At 44.7% G+C, this 22,230-nt stretch overlaps 1 protein-coding gene across 4 annotated transcripts in view; it reads left to right on the forward strand.

Moving 5' to 3' along the window:
* Positions 1-22,230, forward strand: part of PPM1H (protein phosphatase, Mg2+/Mn2+ dependent 1H) — a 307,659-nt gene that overhangs the window by 127,739 nt on the left and 157,690 nt on the right. For all 4 annotated transcript variants that reach the window (XR_009494420.1, XM_059886719.1, XM_059886720.1 and 1 more), the window contains exon 3: positions 12,235-12,579. Coding sequence is in view for 3 of the 4 variants with exons in the window: in XM_059886719.1 (XP_059742702.1) it covers positions 12,235-12,579 (345 nt within the window). In the remaining variant the exon portion in view is untranslated. The remainder of the gene's footprint in view (positions 1-12,234; positions 12,580-22,230) is intronic.

Here is a 22,230-nt window from a genome sequence, read left to right on the forward strand (position 1 = left end):
AGTGTTTTAGGGCAGAATAAAAACATGACATTTATAGTCCTAGTGGTGACAAGGGAGTTAGAAGAGAAGGGACAAGAGTATTCAAAATCACTGACAAGGAGCAAGAGAGGAGTGGCAGCCAGATTATGCAGGGCCAATGAGCTGTGTGAGCATCCAGAAGACCAAAGGTATTTTAAGAGTAGTAGGGAGTCGTTGCGGAAAAGGCAATGACACCCCACTCCAGTACTCTTGCCTGGAAAATCCCATGGACAGAGGAGCCTGGTAGGCTGCAGTCCATGGGGTCGCTAAGAGTCGGACATGACTGAGCAACTTCACTTTCACTTTTCACTTTCATGCATTGGAGAAGGAAATGGCAACCCACTCCAGTGTTCTTGCCTGGAGAATCCCAGGGATGGGGGAGCCTGGTGGGCTGCCATCTATGGGGTTGCACAGAGTTGGACACGACTAAAGTGATTTAGTGGCAGCAGCAGCAGGGAGTCATTGAAGATTCTATGCAGTGAGGGAATACAGGTGTATTTGCAATGAAATCACAGATTTGAGATGCTTTGAAAGTACTGTGTTCATATAACTTGGGACTTTTCAGGTCTCTCCTGTAGATTCACAGCTCCACCCCACCCCCCAGCTGTCTTATTCCCAACTCAGACCCCTGATGTCACTGTGGTGCCTCAGTGCTGATGTGACACTGAGGTGTTCATTCCTCAAGGTTCTCAGATCTGATTGTGCCTCACACCATGCACTCTGACTGACAGAAACCAATGGCATCGTTTTGAGTAAAAAGGGTGAGGGAGAAGGTGGGTCCTCGTATCTGTTTCAGAATAAATGTGTGACATATCCTGCTTGATCATGCTTCTTTCAAAAGTGGATTTTAGATTCCCCATATATGTGTTAATATGTGATATTTGTTTTCTCTTTTTGACTTTACTCTGTAGGGCAGACTCTAGGTCCATCCACATCTCAAATGACCTAGTTTTGTTCCTTTTTAAGGCTGAGTAATATTCCATTGTATATATGTATCACATCTTCTTTACCCATTCCTCTGTCAATGGAGTCTAGGTTGCTTCTGTGTCCTGGCTGTTGTAAACAGTGCTGCAGTGAGCATTGGGGTGCATGTATCTTTTTGAAATAGGGTTTTCTCAGAGTTTATGCCCATCGGCGGGATTGCCGGGTCCTGTGATCGTTCTGTGTTTAGTTTTCTAAGGAACCTTCATACTGTTCTCCATAGTGGCTGTATCAATTCACATTTCTACCAACAGTGCAAGAGGGTTTCCTGTTCTCCACGCCCCCTCCAACATTTATGTGGAATCTGGAAAAATGGTACAGATGAACCTATTTGCAAGGTAGGAATAGAGACGCAGACATAGAGAATGAACATGTGGACATGGTAGGGAAGGGGAGGGTGGGACAACTGGGAGATCAAGGTTGACCTGTATCCCCTGGAGAAGGCAATGCCACCCCACTCCAGTGTTCTTGCCTGGAAAATCCCATGGATGGAGGAGCCTGGAAGGCTACAGTCCATGGGGTCGCAAAGAGTCAGACTGAGCAACTTCACTTCTTCACTTCTTCTTCTATATACACTGCCATGTGTAAAACAGCTAGCTAGTGGGAAGCTGCTGGATAGCACAGGGAGCTCAGCTCAGTGCTCTGTGAGGACCTAGATGAGTGGGATGGCAAGGGGCAGTGGGGAAGTCCAAGAGAGAGGGGGTATGTACACGTATAGCTGATTTGCTTCATTGTACAGCAGAAACTAACACTAACATTGTAAAGCAATTATACTCCGATTTTTTTAAAAAGTAGATTTTAATTCTCTGATTAGACCTTATCTCTGATAAGGTCTCGTCCCCATCTCAAACACCCTATAGCCCACTCCAGCGTCATGTTGGTCCTTGAAGTGTCCCATGAAGTCTCCTGTCCTGGCCCCGTGATACCTCCCAGACCTAGGCCCTATTTGCCTTAGGACAGACCTCTAGGAGCCCCTTGAATTCTGAAGCTTCCTTCTTGCAGTGCACCTGCGGAATGTCCTGGGCTCAGTGCTGCCTCAGCCCAGCTCTCAGTATTCTCAGGAACAGAGGCATCTCATCACTCCTTATGTCCCAAGGCAGCAGACTGGGTCTCCTGGTCTGCCTTCCTAGGCTCCAGAATCTCACCGCAACCTGAACCTAGCCCACAAGGTTGGCATGAATCAGGCCATTGTCCACACGGGCCTCCATATAACCATATATATATATTATATATACACTTCTTTTCACCTGCATTGCTTATTAGCTGCTCCCTTTTTCCAGAATATTCTTTCCTTCAATCCAGTATTGCTCAAGCAGGTGGACAGTCACGGGCAATATAGTGAATGGTGCAGGGGTGGGTGCAGGGAGCAGTGGGAACTTGTCGGAAGAGGTGACAGTTAAATTGAGTACCAGAAAGGTTGGGGGAACCAGAGGGGGAAGGGCAATAGTGGTTTGTGATGAGCTGCAAGCACTGTAGTTCTGCATGGTGGGATTTGAAGGAAGAGATGGAAGGTAGAGAGAGAATCAGAGACTGGATCAGGGACTGCAAACCAGGGTGTCATAGCCTGGAGTCAGCCTGCAGGGCAGGTTGTTGGGCCGGTATAAGACATTAATCAGATTGTGTGTTTTAGAAAAACTCAGGTTGCAGAGTGGAGAAGCGAATTCAAGAGCCAAGTATCCATCAGGGCAAGCTTTCCATCCAGGGCCAGGCGGAGCATGGGCTGGGGGTGTTCAGCCTCATGTGGGGGCTGATGGTTTACAGGTGGACTCTGGTGCCAGCCTCATCACTTAATATGTGGTGACCTGGAGGGGTCACTCTCCTCTCTGTCCTTCATTTTTCTCCTGTAAAATGGGGGTGGTAACCATACCCCATCCTAGGATTGTAGTAGGCCTAAATGAGCTAATATTTGTAAAGCATTTGCAGTATTGCCTGTAAAAATGATGGGGAGGGTGCTCTAACTAGCTATGTCTGTGCCTTTGTGGTCTTTTAGTCTCTGAACAGCTGAGCTGGTACCTGAGCGCACAGCGAGAGCTTGCTTTGTGGTTCTCTCCCCACGTAGTATTAATATATCACTCACTGTTGAAGTTCTTGCCATGGAAGGACACTGAAGATTTTGAAATCTCTTGATGGGTTTGTTTTTATCTAGTTCAGAGGCTTTCAAATTTTTATTTTAAATAGTCAAATTCTTTTGTCCAAAATCTTTTGCAAGACCCTGGTGTTTATAACTGATAAAACCATTCCACTCTAGTTGGTGTAATAGACGAAGAGACTCATCGCTTCAACACTCACTTGATTTCCTCTTTCCTAAGGCACCTCTTCAGAACCAAGGAACACAGTTTGGACACCAGAGGTCTAATCTGTTCAGGGAGATGTAAGTGACTCATCTGAAGTTGTACAGTGAACCAGTGGCAGATTTGGACTACAATGTGGGTCTCCTGATGGCTTACCAATTCTCTTTTCACTAAAGCAGGGGTTCTCAACTGTGGCTGCTCATTAACATCCCCTGGGAAGCTTTTAAAAAGATGAAAGGTGGGGCTCCACCTTGAGAGACACTGCTTAATGGGTGTAGGCTTGGCTCCTGCATGGGCCAGTGCTGGATTTAGTCAACCTGTACTTTGTCTGGAGAAGGAAATGGCAACCCGCTCCAGTGTTCTTGCCTGAAGAATCCCTGGGACAGGGAGCCTGGTGGGCTGCTGTCTGTGGGGTCGCACAGAGTCGGACACGACTGAAGCGACTTAGCAGCAATACTTTGGGTCTTCCCCAGTGGCTCAGTGATAAAGAATTCGCCTGCAATGCAGGAGACACAGGAGACTTGGGTTCAATCCATGGGTTGGGAAGATACCCTGGAGCAGGGCATGGCAACCCACTCCAGTATTCTTGCCTGGAGAATCCCATGGACAGAGGAGCCTGGCGGGCTATAGTCCATGGGGCTGCAGATAGTCAGACATGATTAAAGTAACTTACCATGCACAAGCATGCACGCTTTTTTTTGTGGAAAGAAACTTTCTTTGTGGCAAAATTATGTGTTACAAGTTTTAGCTGTGAAAATTATTAATTGCCTTTAAAAAATTTTCTGTACTAGTCTTTAGAGTGCCGCTGTGCAGAGGTGTTCTCAAAAAGAAAATGTTGAGCCCCACATCAGAGGGCCCCGAATCCAAGCCTCTTCATGACTGTTAAAAATTCCCCAGATATTTTGTCAGCTGGTGGTGGTTTTGGTAGCTGCAGAATGCTCTACCTTGTTGAAGGAAATGGTTGGATTACTTGTCAGAAAAATTTCAGAGTTGCTGTTTTAAAATGTCATGGCATCCCATGGCAGTGTGACTTATTATCTCACGGGGTTTGATCTTTTTTGGTTCAAATTATGACTTTGGAAACATGAGAAAGTTTGGTGTTGCAGGATCTGTGCCCAGACACTGACATGATGGCTCCTCTCCTATCCCTACACTGCCCCTGCTGCAGCTTCCTCAGAGACCTTGGCTGGGGTTTCATTGAATCGGGTGTAGGACTGTGTGAGTGGGTTTCACCCAGGTGGCCTTGGGCCCTTTGGGGAATTAGATGCATTGAGCAAGAAATCCTTTCCTTTTGCCACTTTTCCCTAGTCATGGGGATGTGTTAATAATATGGCAACATGTACTTTACTAATGCAGCAAGTAACAAGAGCATGCAATGGGTTGATAATCATTGCAAAGTAGTGATGAGCATAAACAATAATTCAAGCTGTGTGGAAGGACAGTGCTATTTCTTTAGGTGACCAAGTCACAGCATACTTCTAATACTGCTGTGCTTTGTTGTCTTACATTCATCATAGAGGGAGGTGTCCATTTTCAGAGGTGTGTGAAAATAAAGATGGATTCATGGACTCCCTGAAGTCTTTCCACAGATGCCCTGAATTAAAAACCATTTCCTGGGGGTCCGGGTTTATTCTAAATGGATATCCACTTCTACCTACTTCAGATTCTTCTCTGTGCTTGTGCCTTACTTACATGTGCTCCTCCATTCTACCATGCATGCCACAAGTCCCAGGCTACTACATATACACCCATCCTTCTCCATGTGCCCAGCTCTTGTTGCAGAATCTCACAACAATGGCTCATTGAAATGTCTTGAAACCCACATGACAGCTTGTCCAGGGCCTGTGCAGCATTTCCTAGCCAGACATCCAGGGCCCAGGCTCCTTCTGACTTCCTGCCCTCCCACCCTGGGCTGGTTTCCAGGTGGCGCTAGTGGTAAAATGCCTGCTAATGCAGGATTCATAAGAGACACAGGTTCAATCCCTGGGTCAGGAAGATCCCCTAGAGCAGGAAATGGCAACCCACTCCAGTATTCTTGCCTGGAAAATTCCATGGACAGAGGAGCCTGGCTGACTACAGTTGCAAAGAGTTGGAAAAGACTGAGCAAAATATATCTGTCCCAACCCTGGGCTGCAGCTTTTAGCCTTTTTGGCAAGAGGTAGTAATGACCTCCAGGTGTCATTTCTTTGACTCAGGCAGGAAGAATGGGGGCAGGATAAAGGGTAAAAGACCAGGCCCATTGAGTTCTCTTTTTTGTCAAGAAAACCCTAGCTTTCCTAGAAGTTCTAACCAGGATACTTCCTCTTGTAGCTCATAGGCCAAAGTGAGGCCACGTGACAATACATAGCTGCAAGGGAGTCTGAGGTGTGAGTATTTTTAGTGGATGTGTTGCTGTCCCAGACAGACTTAGTAGTGAGGAGGAAAAGAGAAGAGACCCTAGATGAGCATCTATCAGAATCAGCCCGACCACCTGAGCCTCCTGTTTGCCATATTACCTCTCGATCCATTCAAGTTCTACTTGGCCTGTCTTCAAGACCCACCTCTCCTCCACTTCTGTAGCCCACACTGGTCTATCCTGCTTAAACGTTGAATTTGGAGAGATAGCAGGGGCATCAGAGTCTTCTAGGGAAGTCCCCTACTCCTCATTTTGGTGAAGAACTGAAGCCCAGAAAATGACTTATTGAGGATCATATTGTAATGGTAATGATAATACACATGCCCACACACATGCACACACGCTCACTCGCTCCAGACATGTTAGTTAGCTACTTACTTGATGTAAATTACCATTTAATCTCCCCAGTACTTCTCTGCAGTAAGGTAGCTATCACCTGCCTTTTAGTTACCAGGAAACCATGGCACAGAGATGTTAAGTAACAAGGATGTCCAGCTCCAGAGTGACCCTGCCAGGGTCCAGTGCCTGGACTGCCTTCCTTTCCTTGCTCTGCCTCCTTCTCAGCTGATTGATGTTGAAGATGCCACTGAATCCAGATCTTCTGGTCCTTGGGTCCTTGTTTTTGCACTTAATTTTTCTCTAAGTTAGTGTGCTTATTCCTTCACTTTAAGGTGCTTTTAGGTCATTCATAAGTGTTTCCTCTTATCTGGATTTAACTGAGTGTATGAAAAGGCAAAAAGATAAGACACTGAAAGATGAACTCCCCAGGTCGTTAGGTGCCCAATATGCTACTGGAGATCAGTGGAGAAATAACTCCCGAAAGAATGAAGGGATGGAGCCAAAGCAAAAACAACACCCAGTTGTGAATGGGACTGGTGATGCAAGCAGGGTTCGATTGCTGTAAAGAGCAGTATTGCATAGGAACCTGGAATGTTAGGTCCATGAATCGAGGAAAATTGGAAGTGGTCAAACAGGAGATGACAAGAGTGAACATCGACATTCTAGGGATCAGTGAACTAAGATGGACTGGAATGGGTGAATTTAATTCAGATGACCATTATTGTCTACTACTGTGGAGAAGGCAGTGGCACCCCACTCCAGTACTCTTGCCTGGCAAATCCCATGGATGGAGGAGCCTGGTAGACTGCAATCCATGGGGTCGCTAAGAGTTGGACACGACTGAGCAACTTCACTTTCACTTTTCACTTTCATGCATTGGAGAAGGAAATGGCAACCCACTCCAGTGTCCTTGCCTGGAGAATCCCAGGGACGGCGGAGCCTGGTTGGCTGCCGTCTCTGGGGTCGCACAGAGTCGGACACGACTGAAGCGACTTAGCAGCAGCAGCAGCAACTGTGGGCAGGAATCCCTTAGAAGAAATGGAGTAGCCATCATAGTCAACAAAAGAGTCCGAAATGCAGTACTTGGATGCAGTCTCAAAAACGACAGAATGATCTCTGTTCTTTTCCAAGGCAAACCATTCAGTGTCACAGTAATCCAAGTCTATTCTCTGACCAGCGATGCTGAAGAAGCTGAAGTTGAACAGTTCTATGAAGACATACAAATCTTCTAGAACTAACATCCCCCCCCCCAAAAAAAATGTCCTTTTCGTTATAGGGGACTGGAATGCAAAAGTAGGATGTTAAGAAACACCTGGAGTAACAGGCAAATTTGGCCTTGGAGTACAGAATGAAGCAGGGCAAAGGCTAACAGAGTTCTGCCAAGAGAACACACTGGTCATAGCAAACACCCTCTTCCAACAACACAAGAGAAGACGCTACACATGGACATCAACAGATGGTCGACATTGAAATCAGATTGATTATATTGTTTGCAGCCAAAGATGGAGAAGCTCTATACAGTCAGCAAAAACAAGACTGAGAGCTAACTGTGGCTCAGATCATGAACTTCTTATTGCCAAATTCAGACTGAAATTGAACTACACCATTTAGGTATGACCTAAATCAAATCCCTTATGACTATACAGTGGAAATGAGAAATAGATTTAAGGGACTAGATCTGATAGACAGGGTGCCTGATGAACTATGGATGGAGGTTCATGACATTGTACAGGAGACAGGAATGAAGACCATCCCCAAGAAAAAGAAATGCAAAAAAGAAAAATGGCTGTCTGAGGAGGCCTTACAAATAGCTGTGAAAAGAGAAGCAAAAAGCAAAGGAGAAAAGGAAAGATATACCCATTTGAATGCAGAGTTCCAAAGAATAGCAAGGAGAGATAAGAAAGCCTTCCTCAGCGATCAATGCAAAGAAATAGAGGAAAACAACAGAATGGGAAAGACTAGAGATCTCTTCAAGAAAATTAGAGATGCCAAGGGAACATTTCATGCAAAGATGGGCTCAATAAAGGACAGAAATGGTACAGACCTAACAGAACCAGAAGATATTAAGAAGAGGTGGCAAGAATACACAGAAGAACTGTACAAAGAAGATCTTCATGACCCAGATAATCACAATGGTGTAATCACTCACCTAGAGCCAGACATCCTGGAATGTGAAGTCAAGTGGGTTGTAGGAAGCATCACTACAAACAAAGCTAGTGGAGGTGATGGAATTCCAAGTGAGCTATTTCAAATCCTGAAAGACAAAGTGCTGCACTCAATATGCCAGCAAACTTGGAAAACTCAGCAGTGGCCACAGGACTGGAAAAGGTCAGTTTTCATTCCAATCCCAAAGAAAGGCAATGCCAAAGAATGCTCAGACTGCCACACAATTGCACTCATCTCACACGCTAGTAAAGTAATGCTCAAAATTCTCCAAGCCAGGCTTCAGCAATACGTGAACCGTGAACTTCCAGATGTTCAAGCTGGTTTTAGAAAAGGCAGAGGAACCAGAGATCAAATTGCCAACATCTGCTGGATCATTGAAAAAGCAAGAGACTTCCAGAAAAACATCTATTTCTGCTTTATTGACTATGCCAAAGCCTTTGACTGTGTGGATCACAATAAACTGTGAAAAATTCTGAAAGAGATGGGAATACCAGACCACCTGACCTGTCTCTTGAGAAACCTGTATGCAAGTCAGGAAGCAACAGTTAGAACTGGATATGGAACAACAGACTGGTTCCAAATAGGAAAAGGAGTACGTCAAGGCTGTGTATTGTCACCCTGCTTATTTAACTTATATGCAGAGTACATCATGAGAAACTCTGGGCTGGAAGAAGCACAAGCTGGAATCAAAATTGCCAGGAGAAATATCAATCACCTCAGATATGCAGATGACACCACCCTTATGGCAGAAAGTGAAGAAGAACTAAAGAGCCTCTTGATGAAAGTGAAAGAGGAGACTGAAAAAGTTGGCTTAAAACTCAACATTCAGAAAACTAAGATCATGGCATCCAGTCCCACCACTTCATGGCAAATAGATGGGGAAACAGTGGAAACAGTGGCTGACTTTATTTTTCTGGGCTCCAAAATCACTGCAGATGGTGACTGCAGCCATGAAATTAAAAGACACTTACTCCTTGGAAGGAAAGTTATGACCAACCTAGACAGCATGTTAAAAAAGCAGAGACATTACTTTGCCGACAAAGATCCGTCTAGTCAAGGCTTGAGAGTTGGACTCTAAAGAAAGCTGAGTGCCGAAGAATTGATGCTGTTGAACCATGGTGTTGGAGAAGAGTCTTGCGAGTCCCTCGGACTGCAAGGAGATCCAACCAGTCCATCCTAAAGGAGATCAGTCCTGGGTGTTCATTGGAAGGACTGATGTTGAAGCTGAAACTCCAATACTTTGGCCACCTGATGTGAAGAGCTGACTCATTTGAAAAAACCTTGATGTTGGGAAAGATTGAGGGCAGGAGGAGAAGGGGACAACAGAGGATGAGATGGTTGGATGGCCATGGGTTTGGGTGGACCCCGGGAGTTGGTGATGGACAGGGAGGCCTCGCATGCTGCGGTTCATGGGGTTGCAAAGAGTCGGACACAACTGAGCGACTGAACTGGTGTCATAACTGGCATTCTCACTTTCACCCTTTCTTCTCCCCTAATCCTCACATCATAGCTTGAATTATGTTTTAAAAATATAAATCAATTTTCTAACTCCCACCTTAATCAGTGGTTTTCTGTTACTGTCAAGCTGAAGCCATTACATGTTCTGGATCCTTTGTGTATCCCAGAGGGACTGAGTGGTCCAACTATCTTCCTCTCCAATCTCATGTCATCTCCTTCCTTTCCTGCCTTTCTCCCCTATTCAGTCACATGGCCACCGTTCAGTCTCCTCTTCCTCGTCACACACCTTCGACCACAGAGCTTTTGTATCTGCTGTTGCTGCCACCTGGCTTTCTCTCCTCTCCCCTCCTTACTTGTGGATTTCCAGTGACTGTCAGCCTGGTGCTTATGTCCTCAGGAAGCGTCCTCCAATGTGCCCCTCTGCAGGCTGGTCTCACAGCGCCAAGAACCTCTCCTTGTCACCCTCACCAGAATTATGACTTCACATTTATCTGTGTGATTATTTCATCAGTGTCTATCTCTCCCCTGGATTCTTGAGATCAGACTATGATTGATGTCTCTTTAATCTAGTTTTTCATCCCCACTGCCCCACTTTCTGTGCCTGTCACAGAAAGATAGCTCAGCAAATATTTGTTGACCTCTCCCCAAAAATTATCTCTAAACATCTAGCACAGAACTGAGTAAAAACAAAGATTTAAAGGGCACAAGTAGAGTAATGGTGTATGTCATTCTACTACATAGTATCTCCCAGCATCATTCTAAGATGGACCCAAAATGGTGGTTACGAGGGACTAGAGGGTAGGGGGATAGGAGAGATGAGTAGTAAATAAGTCCTAGAGATCTAATGCACAGTATAGTGAACACAGACAACCTTATTGTATTATAAAAATGAAACATGCCAGGAGATTAGAACTTATTCTAACCAGAAAGAAAAAATATGTGTAGTGATAGAGATGCTAAGTATTGGCTATGATGACAACTATATCACAATATATAAATGTATCAAGCTGTACACCTTAAATTCATACCGTGTTATAGGGCAAATATATTTCAATTTCAAAAAATAAGATAGACCAAAAGAACTTTATATAATGGTTTCAGCGAAAAAAAGGAATTCAGTATTTATTGCTGCAGAGTAGACAAACCTAGTTGTCAGAAGTGGATGTAACATGTACCGCACCTGTTTAATCTCAGCGTTTAATATCTTACTCCTCTAGATACATCGTAATTGAACACCTTTTTTTTTCCCCCCGTAGCTATGATTCAAACATGGTTTTTAAAAGTGCTCATCTTGAAACAGTCTCGAAATCAACCAGCAGGTACCAGATCCATGGCAGATGAGGGAACATGGGCTGCATGTAGCTTCAGGGTAGGAAGAGGAAGCCAAGATGCTGAGTGACAGCTGGAAAACTGAGGGAAGTAGGACACGTGAAGAGGAGATTTTAATTGTCTGCATCTTGTGAAGGTTTGACTAGATGGGGTGTTCAAGGAAAAAACATGTTCTAAAAATTCAGGATGTAGACCTAAGCAGATGGGGCAATTATCTGAGCATGTAAAAGCCCTACTGGGGGGGAGGGAGCGAGTCTACTACCCTGAAGCATCTGCAAAAAGGGCCTAATTTCCTCTAAAGAGACAGACACAGAAAACAGACTTATGAAAGCAGCGGTGGGGGGAGGGGGAGGGGGAGGATGGAAGGGAGGGAGAGAAGGAGAGGGTAGGAGGTATGGAGAGAGTAACATCGAAATATACACATTACCATATGTAAAGTAGATAGCCAATGGGAATTTGCTGTGTGACGGAGGAAACTCAAACCAGGGCTCTGTGACAACCTAGAGGACTGGGATGGGGAGGGAGGGGGCGGGAAGGGTCAAGAGAGAGGCGACATAGGTATACCTATGGCTGATTCATGTTGATGTTTGGCAGAAACCAACACAGTATTGTAAAGCACTTATCCTTCAATTAAATATAAATAATTATAAAAAATTTTTTAAAAGACTGTGTGTCTAACCTGCTCTGGGGTTGCAGTAGAAGGGAGATGAGAAACTAGCTGTTAAAACAGTAAAGACTTATTGTTTGTATGTAGTTTTACTTCTCACTTCTACACATCAAAAAAATTTTTTTAATATTTATTTTTGCTTATTTGACTGTACCAAGTCTTAGTTGCCACATGAAGGATCTAGTTCCCTGACCAGGGATCAAACTCAGGCCTTCCACTTTAGGAGCCGAGTCTTAGCCCAGGGACCATCAGGGAAGTCCTTACACATCAATTTAAAGTAGATCTCACGCCAGCTGAGAGGGTGATGCCTTGAGATCTTGCCCTTAGTGGACAGGCAGGGACCGCTTTATCTCCGGGGGAGGGAGGGAGGGGGGGGGGCGGGGGGCGGGGCAGCGGGGATAAGGGAGCAGCAGTGATGTGCCCGGGTACACATCCCTGAGTGTCTTGCCCTCTTTTGCCCTCCCCCCAACCCCCGCCCTCGTTTGCAGACAGACCACGGGTGGATGCGCTGAGCCCCAGAGGGGTGGCCCTCAGCCCCGGGCAGTGGCCGCCTCCGGTGCTCACGGTTCCTTGTCGCCCTCTCCCCGCAGGAATCGGAAGGCGTTTCCTGCCACTACTGGTCGCTGTTTGACGGTCACGCGGGGTCCGGGGCGGCCGTGGTGGCCTCCCGCCTGCTGCAGCACCACATCACGGAGCAGCTGCAGGACATCGTGGAGATCCTGAAGAACTCGGCGGTGCTGCCGCCGGCCTGCCTGGGCGAAGAGCCGGACCACACGCCCTCCAGCAGCCGGACTCTGACCCGCGCAGCCTCGCTCCGCGGAGGGGTGGGCGCCCCAGGCTCCCCCAGCACCCCGCCCACGCGCTTCTTCACCGAGAAGAAGATCCCGCACGAGTGCCTGGTTATTGGGGCTCTTGAAAGTGCATTCAAGGAAATGGTGGGTATGCCTCAGGACGCCGGGGCAGTCACTTAACCCACATCTTTGTTCTTTCAAGTCCCCTGGAAGGGCATGTCTCTGACCTGCCCATTCCTCTGCATGGTCCTCCCTCCGACTTCTCCCTGGCACAGCAGGGCTTCCATTCTCAAAAGAGTTCTAGCATCCTGTGCTGTTGAAATGTAAAAGAGGATGAAAGAGGGATAGTGCCGAGGTGATAGGCTTATAAAATAAATACCTTATTGCTTCTCTCTCTGCCAATTCTTATGATTACCAGCTGGTACCATGGCACCTAATCGAAACTGAGCAAGGGTGCCATCTGTGTGACACCTGTGTATGAGTTCCAGGTGTTTGGGGAAACAGAGCTTTGAGAAAAGTGCTCAGAAGTTTACCTTTCCTGTTCAGATCCGGTCTGAGAACATGATTGGCAGTGTGGTTCCCATTGCTTAAAGCAAGGAGGGGCCAGTACCTAAAAATTATTTGTTTTAGGTGGGAACATGGATTTATTTGTTGGTACATTTAAACTGGAACATGTGTGACCGAGAGATTCAGCCTCCTTCCTGAGAACACACAGAGCTGCCCTTACAGCGTCCCCTGCTGTTCTGCCCTGTGAGAGGCACACAGATGGGCTCTTCGGTACCACCCCTTTCCCTCTTGAGCTCACTTTTATACGGTGGCACTTATTTGAGTTCCAGAGATTTTTCTTTCCTGAGCGACATCCTGTGTGCAGATTCAGGAAGAGATACGTAAAGATGTTCTAAGTACTGGAGTAGGGTGAGTGAGCAATGATAGTGCCCTTAAAACGTGGAGATTAAAAAGTAACGACAGTGGATGTCCCTGGTGGCCTAGTGGTTAAGATTTCACCTTCCAATGCAAGGAATGTGGGTTCGATCACTGGTCAGGGAGCTGATATCCCACATGCTGTGCCGCCAAAAAGATGGAACATAAAAACAACCCAAAAAAAATCAAACATAAAAACAAAAGGCAATATTGTAACACATTTAATAAATACTTTAAAAATGACCCACATCAAAAAATCTTAAAAAAAAAACAACCCATGACAATGGACTTCCCTGGTGGTCCAGCGGTTAAGACTCTGCAGTTTCACTGCAGAAGACATGAGTTCCATCCCTGGTCAGGGAAAAACCACAGGCCGTGTAGTGCGCCCAAAAGAAAGAAAAGTAATGACAAGCTCTTAAAGCAAGACCTGCAGAACTGAACGTACATGCTGTACGCATCCCAGGATCTCAGGATGTTAGGTTGAGTGCTAATGAGAAAAGTAAGTAAGATTAAACAGCATCATCTCATCTGAGTTGTTTACAAAGCAAAACTTGTTCCTATATTCACGCCTCTAATTTGCACACTCTCTTCTCTTTAATTCATTTCTTCTTAGGTCCCAGCATTTCTCTCCATGTCATATACCCTTTGAGTAGCAGGTAGCTTAAAATGCACCTCCATCTCGGGAGTATTTGGTAGCCTTCAAGTCCAAGAGAAACACCAGGAGCCTGGAAAAGATTATTTGGGGGAAAAAAAGAATTAAGGTAGTAAAATTGACTCCTACTCAGGCTTGGTATAAAGTCTCTATCAGGGAAGCTCCGATGTGATAGCTATTTCTAAATGCAAATGCTCAAAAAGCTGAATATTTAGTTGAGGTAAAAATCTGACAATGGACTGTGCCCATATGGAAGGAAAAGTCCTCTTGTATATGAAAAACAGAAACAATTTTGGGTTTTTTGTTTTCCTTCGCTGTAGCTAGTGCTATGGGGTATCTTTTACTTGGAATTGCTGTATTCTCAACTTTATCCACCAGAGGCCGATGTCACATTGAGTCAGGCCTCCACACTGATCTCAGGCTGTTTCTGCCAGTTAATGGCTCAGGGTTCCTAGCAACTACTGTTGAGAGTCTCATTCAAAAAAATACTAAGAACCTCATTCTGGGTCTTTGTTTGTTTTAAATTTTTTTTAACTTTTCACTAGCTAATTCATGACCAGAAATTTTTCTTGCACATTTAACTGCCATCAAAAAGATCATTTCACTTTCCTGTGTAATTTATTCAATCCATAAGTATTTGTTGAAAGCTACCTGTAAGCCAGGTCTCACTGGGAAAAGAGGATTGAAGAAATTAGGCAAAGGTGGGTGTTAAACAGATAAAATATAAATGGGAAGGGCCTCGAGAGGAAAAATGCAGGTGAGTAGGAATCTGATAAAGAGATGAAGGAAGGGTTCCCTGGAGAAGTCCTCCTGTGGCCCAGAGAACCGGGGGCTGGGAGGAGTGTTCTGGGCAGAGGAGAGCATTTGTGTGAAGAGCCACGTCAGAGAAACAACCCAGATGGGCTGGAAGCAGCAAGCTGACATCCACCGTAGTTGTTGTTCTGTCACTAAATCGTGTCTGACTTTTTGCAAACCTATGAACTGACTGCAGCACACCAGGCTTCCCTGTCCTTCACTATCTCCCAGAGTTTGCCCAAACTCATGTCCATTGAGTCAGTGATGTCATCCAACCATCTCATCCTCTGTCACCCCCTTCTCCTCCTGCCTTCAGTCTTTCCCAGCATCAGGATGTTTTCCAATGAGTTGGCTCTTTGCATCAGGTGGCCAAAATATTGGAGCTTCAACTTCAGCATCAGTCTTTCCAATGAATATTCAGCGTTGATTTCCTTTAGGATTAACTGGTTTGACCTCCTTCTTGTCCAAGGGACTCTCAATAGCACCACAGTTGAGAAGCATCAATTCTTTGGCACTTAGCCTTCTTTATGGCCCATGACTATTGGTCACTTTATGGTCCACACATGACTCATATCCATACATGACTATTGGAAAAACCATAACCTTTACCAGATGGAGCTTTGTTGGCAATGTGATGTCTCTGCTTTTTAATACACTGTCTAGGTTTTTCATAGCTTTTCTTCCAAGGAGCAAGCGTGTTTTCATTTCATGGCTGCAGTCACCATCTGCAGTGATTTTGGAGCCCAAGAAAATAAAGTCTGTCTCTATAGCTAGATGACAGCAAGAGTAGGGATGCTGTTGGGCAACTTGGAGAGGCCGTCTGTAACCAGCCTGTGGATGGCTCACTGTACCATAGAATGAATCTGGGGCTTTATGCCGTATCTGTTCTTTTCTAATCCACCCTACCTTGTAGCCTCCTCTTCACACTTCGGTTTTCCCTGGATTGCCTCTCTAGCCCCCAGCGTGCCAGAGGCCTACCTGGGCTTTGCTCCATGTGCTTGGCCTTAAAGTGAGAACAGTCATTATTCCTTGCTTCTCCGGGTTCTTGGCAGGGTGGCCGACGTCCTCCTCGGCTGGGGACTGAGCCAGCAGATGCCTCTTGGCCCAGAATAGTTATTAATACTGTCCCCTTTTACTCTCCAAAGTGTCCCTGTCTGGATGATGTTTTATGTTTACCCTAATTATAGAGAGATGCTCTAGTTTCCCCTTTGCTTCATCAGGGACTTGAGGAAAAATCTACTCCGGTGTCACAGAAATGTGCCTGGCTTAACCATTAAGCAGCCTGGGCTGAGCTGTAGAGCTCACAACACAGAAATGTAGTCTCACTTTAAGGTCCTGGAAGGCCACTGCCAACTCATAAAAAGTATTTTTCCTTTCCTTCTTTCCTCAATATTAGGTTTTTGAGAGAGTGGGTGTTTGAAGGTAAAATTTGTTTTTTAATAATATGTAGGGCGCTCCTTTGTTGACCTGCTCTTGGTGGTTTCTCCTCAGGCCTTTTCAGGGAGGAGCAGGTTTGCAGTTGCCTAGCCATTCTTAATTTTTTTTTTTTTCCCCTTCCCACAGCCAGCTAGCTTTCTAGCTCTCCTGTTGCTAGGTGTTCTTTGGGTTTTGCAGGTTTTCTGCCATTCTGATCCTCTGTAACAGGAAAACTCACTGTTGAATAAGATTCAGTCACTTCAGCTCTGTGACTCTCTTGTTTCCTCTTGCACTTTTAACCCCCCCAAATTCCCCATGCCCAGCGCCTAAGCCTCAAACATGCTGTTCTGATGACATCTTTACAGCCACCCCTCTTGAGATTCAGAGTGTAACTTATCTTCAAAGGCCAAGCTTGCCTTTCATTTGAGGTTTTGCTTTATTTATGACAGGGAAGTAGAATCTGAAGTCTGTCTTGTCTCCTTTCTTCCCACCTCCCACCGGTTCCCTCTCAATTACTGATATTTATTTAGCTTATATTTTATAACCAGCATTCTTCTAGACACCGTGGGAATCTAGAAGTGAAAGATTTGATTTTATATCTGGAGGCATTTGTAGTCACATTAGATGAACATAGAGATATACAGCGTTTCATTTGTTTTAATACTCTGTGACATCAAGTGAAAAGTTGATATCTGTCTGAAGGAGAGAATCAGTTAAAAAGATTCAGAAACGCTAGGCCAGAATATATAGTATTTATCTCTAGGAAAACAGGAGTGCTCGTCAGAAAATGTAAACTAACAGACGTTGGCGGGGGATGCTGTGGACACGGGGAGATGTTCAGCAGAGTTGTTGTTGTTCAGTCGCTCGGTCATGTCCAGCTCTTTGTGATCCCATGGACTGCAGCCCACCAGCCTCCCAGTCCATCACTATCTCCTGGAGTTTGCTCAGACTCATGCCCGTTGAGTCAATGATGCCATCCAACCATCTCAAGGGGAGATGATAAGTTTCATCAAATACTATAAGCTTCTTTGAAGGTTTCCTTTCCTCTTTGATCCTGGGGTTGCCTAGCACAGTTCATGGCTTGTGAGAAGGTGACCTCTGACTACAGGCCTCTGATCCTTGCTGGCAGAGGCGGGTTTGCCCTGCGCCCCCCTCCCCATTGTATCTCATCTTGGATCTCTCTTCAGAGTGAGAAGGCTGGTCCTCCTGTGTCCACCATGGAAAATGAACCCTCACTTCCCGAAGGACCAGAATCTTAGGGACTTCTTGAGTGACTTCATTTCTGCTTTCCGTCACCATTTTATAATAATGCCTACTGCCCCAACTAAGTTTTGTCACTTATTAGGTAGGTGGTGGCCTGATCCAGGATGACAGGTATGAAGAAGATAAGTGTCTTCCAAGTCTTGATGTCAGTGTCCTTCTTTCTTCCACATCCTCCAGAAACAGGGGAGTCGGCATTTCAGACTCACGCAAGAAGTCACTTCCATTGTTGGTATGGTTGTAGGAGACGACCTAGGAACCAGAAGCAAGGCAGTAGCGATGACCTTTTTACCTACAGGAATTGAATTCTGAACACAAGGAGGAGGATCTCAAAATTCTGTCCTGTTTCATTTTCAGTGTGGCTATAGATTCCTTGCCACAGTGCAGAATTTTTTGGAGGTTTGGTTGTTACTCAGGGAGAAAAAAATAGCAATATTTTAACTTGTAAAACTGCCATACATCTTTCTAAAATATGGAGTAAATGGTTGGAAATACCACTCAGCTTGGCTTTGTTCATAAAAAGAACATATGGTGAAAAAGGAGGACAAATGCAGAGTTTATTTATAGTTTATAAATCCTAGTGGTTTTGAGAATTAGAAAATTCATGGTAAGTGGACTTCTAGTGGGTTTTGTGTGTGTGTGGTGGTGTTAGTGGTAAAGAACCTGCCTGCCGTTGCAGGAGACTTAAGAGAAGCAGGTTCGATCCGTGGGTCAGGAAGATCCCCTGGAGGAGGGCATGGAAACCCACTCCATTATTCTTGCCTTGGGAATCCCATGGACAGAGAAGCATGGAGGGCTAAGGTCCATAAAGTCGCAGAGAGTCAGACATGACTGAAGCAACAGCTCTGTGTTTTTAGAACAGGAGTCCCTCCAAGGAATGAGCATGTGATTCCACAAACAGCCAGCAGGTGGCAATATGAGGCAGTGCTGTTTTTCTCCTTCTACAGTGCCTAACAGATTGGCTCGTCCTCAGAATAAACCGAAATCAGACCCAGATACTGAAACCATGCAGAATCTTATTATTTGTGACTGACACTATTAACACTGTGCTCAGAACCATGTTTTAGCCCAGTTAGGGGGAGCTGCCAGTCCTATTGAAACTCCCCAACACTCTCCCTTCTGGTGTTTGACATTGCTTTCCTTTTGCGATCTAAAATTGGTAGGAAACAAAGAATCATCCTGGAGTTGCATTATCTCTGGGACTTTCAAACCAAATTACACCGATCCTGAGCAGTATATTTTCTTTCTTTCAGTTCTTTCCTGCTGAGTTAGTCTCGTTTCACACACCTCTCTTTTTTTTTCCCTTCATTGGTCTCATTCTTCCTTGCAACAAAAAGGAGCAAAACACAATCCTAAGTCTTAAAAATTGAATCCATTCTTTGATTTAGAGATAAGCCTTACTTAAATGTAATATTCAGAGAGCCACAAAACAGGGTAAATCAGTTCTGCTAAGTAGAAAGTAGTCTTGAGAGGGACTCCTGATTGAGCAGATAAATCAGTTATCTTGTTAATTGAATCTTCTGAGTCACTTAAGTTGATTCTTTTAGATCATACTTGAAAAAGAATGATAGTAAGTGCTTGTGTTCTGCTGGTAATTTATTCTAGATTTACGCCTGGAGGTTCATGACAGCTAAAATGGGGAAGCTGTTCCATATCGGTCTTTGTTTAGCAAAAAGCAGTGGGCAGTTCTTCCGTGATTTCCTTGATCTTTTGAGAAAAATACCCAAAGTTCTTGAGGGATACATTTTTATGTGTTTTTTCTCCCACCTAGAGTGTGAGAAGCTTAAGCTGACTGGAAAAGTTGAGAGTTTGAAGAAATTAGGTAGTTAATTTAACAGTAAATACGTCTTTATTGACTTCATTTATCATGTTTGATCTGGTAGTAAAAGAACCACCCAGCTGGTCCTTAACTGTTCCTTTCAGTACTAAGATTTTGTGATACATCTTTTTAAAGAGTAGTAGGTGGTGTAGGAAAAAATAAATGTGCTATTTTGGCTTCTAGGGAGGGGAGGGGGAAGCAATTATTTTTAGACTGTGTTCTAGTTACACCCAGTTTTAGAGGAAATAAAAAAGCATATTTTCACGTCAGTGCATCCTTCAGGGGGGATTAAGTCTGTGGAAATATATGTTTCAAATCCTTGTCACTGTGATCCCAGAGAGTACACACGTAATTAAAGTGTGTGCCTGTGAGTCTGAGCACACGCGTATATGTATATTACCACACAAAGCCGGGAAGTGATGAAAGCATGAGCATCTTAGCAAAGTTTCTTGCATAAAAAATAGCTAGACTGTGGTCCACTGCTTATGTGGAAGTGTTGCCAGATTTAGCATTCCTCATGCCAGGAGAACTACAGAGGGAAGATAGTGGAAACTTAGGGAAAGTTGAAAGAAATGATGAAATCAATTAGAAAAAAATATTGACTTATGTTATTAATGTAATAGCAAAGGTTTCACTGGACAAGCTGACTGGAATGTTTCCCTAAAAATTAAAGGCAAATGTAGCAGATAATCTTAGTGTCAAACACTATCTTGATTTTTTTTCAAAGGATGAAATAATTCTATAATCAGAGTCTCTTGTGATGTAAACCATGATACGAAATGCACCTATGATGCAGAATAATCTTGTTTATCTGAATCCTGGAGGAATTGTTTGCTGTGGGCGGCTCTTTCACATGGACTCTGTGTATCTTTTGGATGGGAGCAGTGATTTAGTTTCTCAAGCATCGTTCACACTCCAGTCCACATACAAAAATTGTCTTTCATTTAGACTTTAGGTATTCAAACAGTTATTGATCCTGGATGTGAAAGGATGGTTTCTGTAACTAGAGCAGTTCTTCCCAGTGTATTAAAAATAGTCGTGTTGGGTGTGAACTTTATATATCAGTTTCTATATTAATTTGATGAAATGTGTATCTATCATAGTATCAACTTTTTATCATTTATTTAAGTGCAAATAAATTGAATAAGCCTACTCACAAACTCATTTTGAGTAGGGTTGTTGGTTCTGTTTTGATGCACTCTTTAGAGGTTCAAACTTCTGACACTGGAATGTTTTCTTTCTCCTCTTTCACTTTCTTATGACTGGCTTTCCCTGCTAACCTCCATGCCCCTCCTCCTCACCACTCTCCAGCTTCCCACCATTCCTGCCTGGGTTCAGATAGCCATTTGTTTGTTCTTGTCAATTGACTGCATTTCACTGGACACGTGGGTTCCTGCTTAATTATTATCTCAGTGAGCAGTGATTCACATTGTAAGATTTTCATTTATGAATCATAGACTACATGTCTCATGTTCAGGCAGAGGTAAAAATTTGGAAACTCAGGCATTTTATAATGGATTTCTTTTTTTGCCCATTTAATAGGTATTTATTAAATTACCTTCTACTTGGCCCGATATGGGTGTTGAGGGTCTCGCAATGAGGGAGAAAGGTTTCTGCTCTCCGTCATGGGATCTAGGCTGTGGGGAATATCCAGATGGTCTGCTAAGCCCCTCACCCACTCCATCTAACTTAATCCTGATGTCAGCCCTTTAAGCTAATTTATACAGAGTTTGTAAATAAGTTCTAAAAATCCAGTATGGTCTTTGAAGGTGGTCTGCATGCTTGACCCATCTGTGGCTCTTGATGCTGTCATTCACTCAGCCCCTAAGTTTTCTTCACTTGCTTGTAAACCATCACATCCCACATGCACTCATCCTTACCCCTCTCATGGTTCCTCAGCCTTCCGCCCATCCTCCCCTCAACCCTTTCCTTAGTTCATTCCCAGGATATTAGGTTCTCCCAGGGCCTCTCTTTGTACTTTCTCTCTCCTTAGATTTTGACCAGTGCTCTGTCCTTAATCTGTTTGCAGAGCTCAGGCTCTGCCCCTGTTTCTGGTTTCTTGCTGGTGATTTATCTGCTGTTATTGCCACCTCTGGCCTCTGGAGCAGAGCAGTTGCTGATAAATGCTGGGTTGCTGAATTATCTCCCCCTTTCCATCAGGAGGCTGGCGGCAGCAGCTGAGTTCTAATCCTGGGGGTTCCTGGGAATCACGAAAGGACTCTGATGTTGGGTCAGCCCACAGCACCCTCAGAGCCAGGCGGGCCACTGTTCCCTGCTCTTCTGTGCCCATCCTCCTTCCCCCTCCCTTGCCCTGACAGCAGGCGGGCCACTGTTCCCCGCTCTTCTGTGCCCATCCTCCTTCCCCCTCCCTTGCCCTGACAGCAGGCGGGCCACTGTTCCCCGCTCTTCTGTGCCCATCCTCCTTCCCCCTCCCTTGCCCTGACAGTAGGTGACGTGACGGTGGGAACTTTGGGCATTGTTTTAGCTAGTGTCCAGTTTATTTTCCTAATTCAACTCACATTTTTTCTGAAGTCACGGAACCCTGGCTTCTGTCACTGACACGGAATTTCACAAAGCCATCTGTCTTGAGGATGATGCCTGTCTATCGATAGAAGTGTGGTTCTATTTTTATTTTTCTTGGGGAGGCCTCTTTAAGTGGCAGGTAATAAATACTAGGCTGTAGAGGAGAAGAACCTGATAAGAATCCAAACTCCAGCCGCGTAAATGCTGGCAGGTTCTCTGCATCTGAACAGTGAGGTTAATAATATGGCTGTGAGGATGAGATGAGATTCTGTTTGTAAAGCAGAGGAGGTGCTCACTGAATGTTTCCTGTAACTGTTCGTGTGTGTCCCTCTTCTGAATCAGTGGCCTTAGGAAGAAAAAGTCAGATGAGAGTTCAGAAGCTTCTCCCTTTGATCAGTAAGATGGAGGT

Source organism: Bos taurus, chromosome 5 (assembly GCF_002263795.3).
Source record: "Bos taurus isolate L1 Dominette 01449 registration number 42190680 breed Hereford chromosome 5, ARS-UCD2.0, whole genome shotgun sequence".
NCBI lineage: Eukaryota > Metazoa > Chordata > Mammalia > Artiodactyla > Bovidae > Bos > Bos taurus.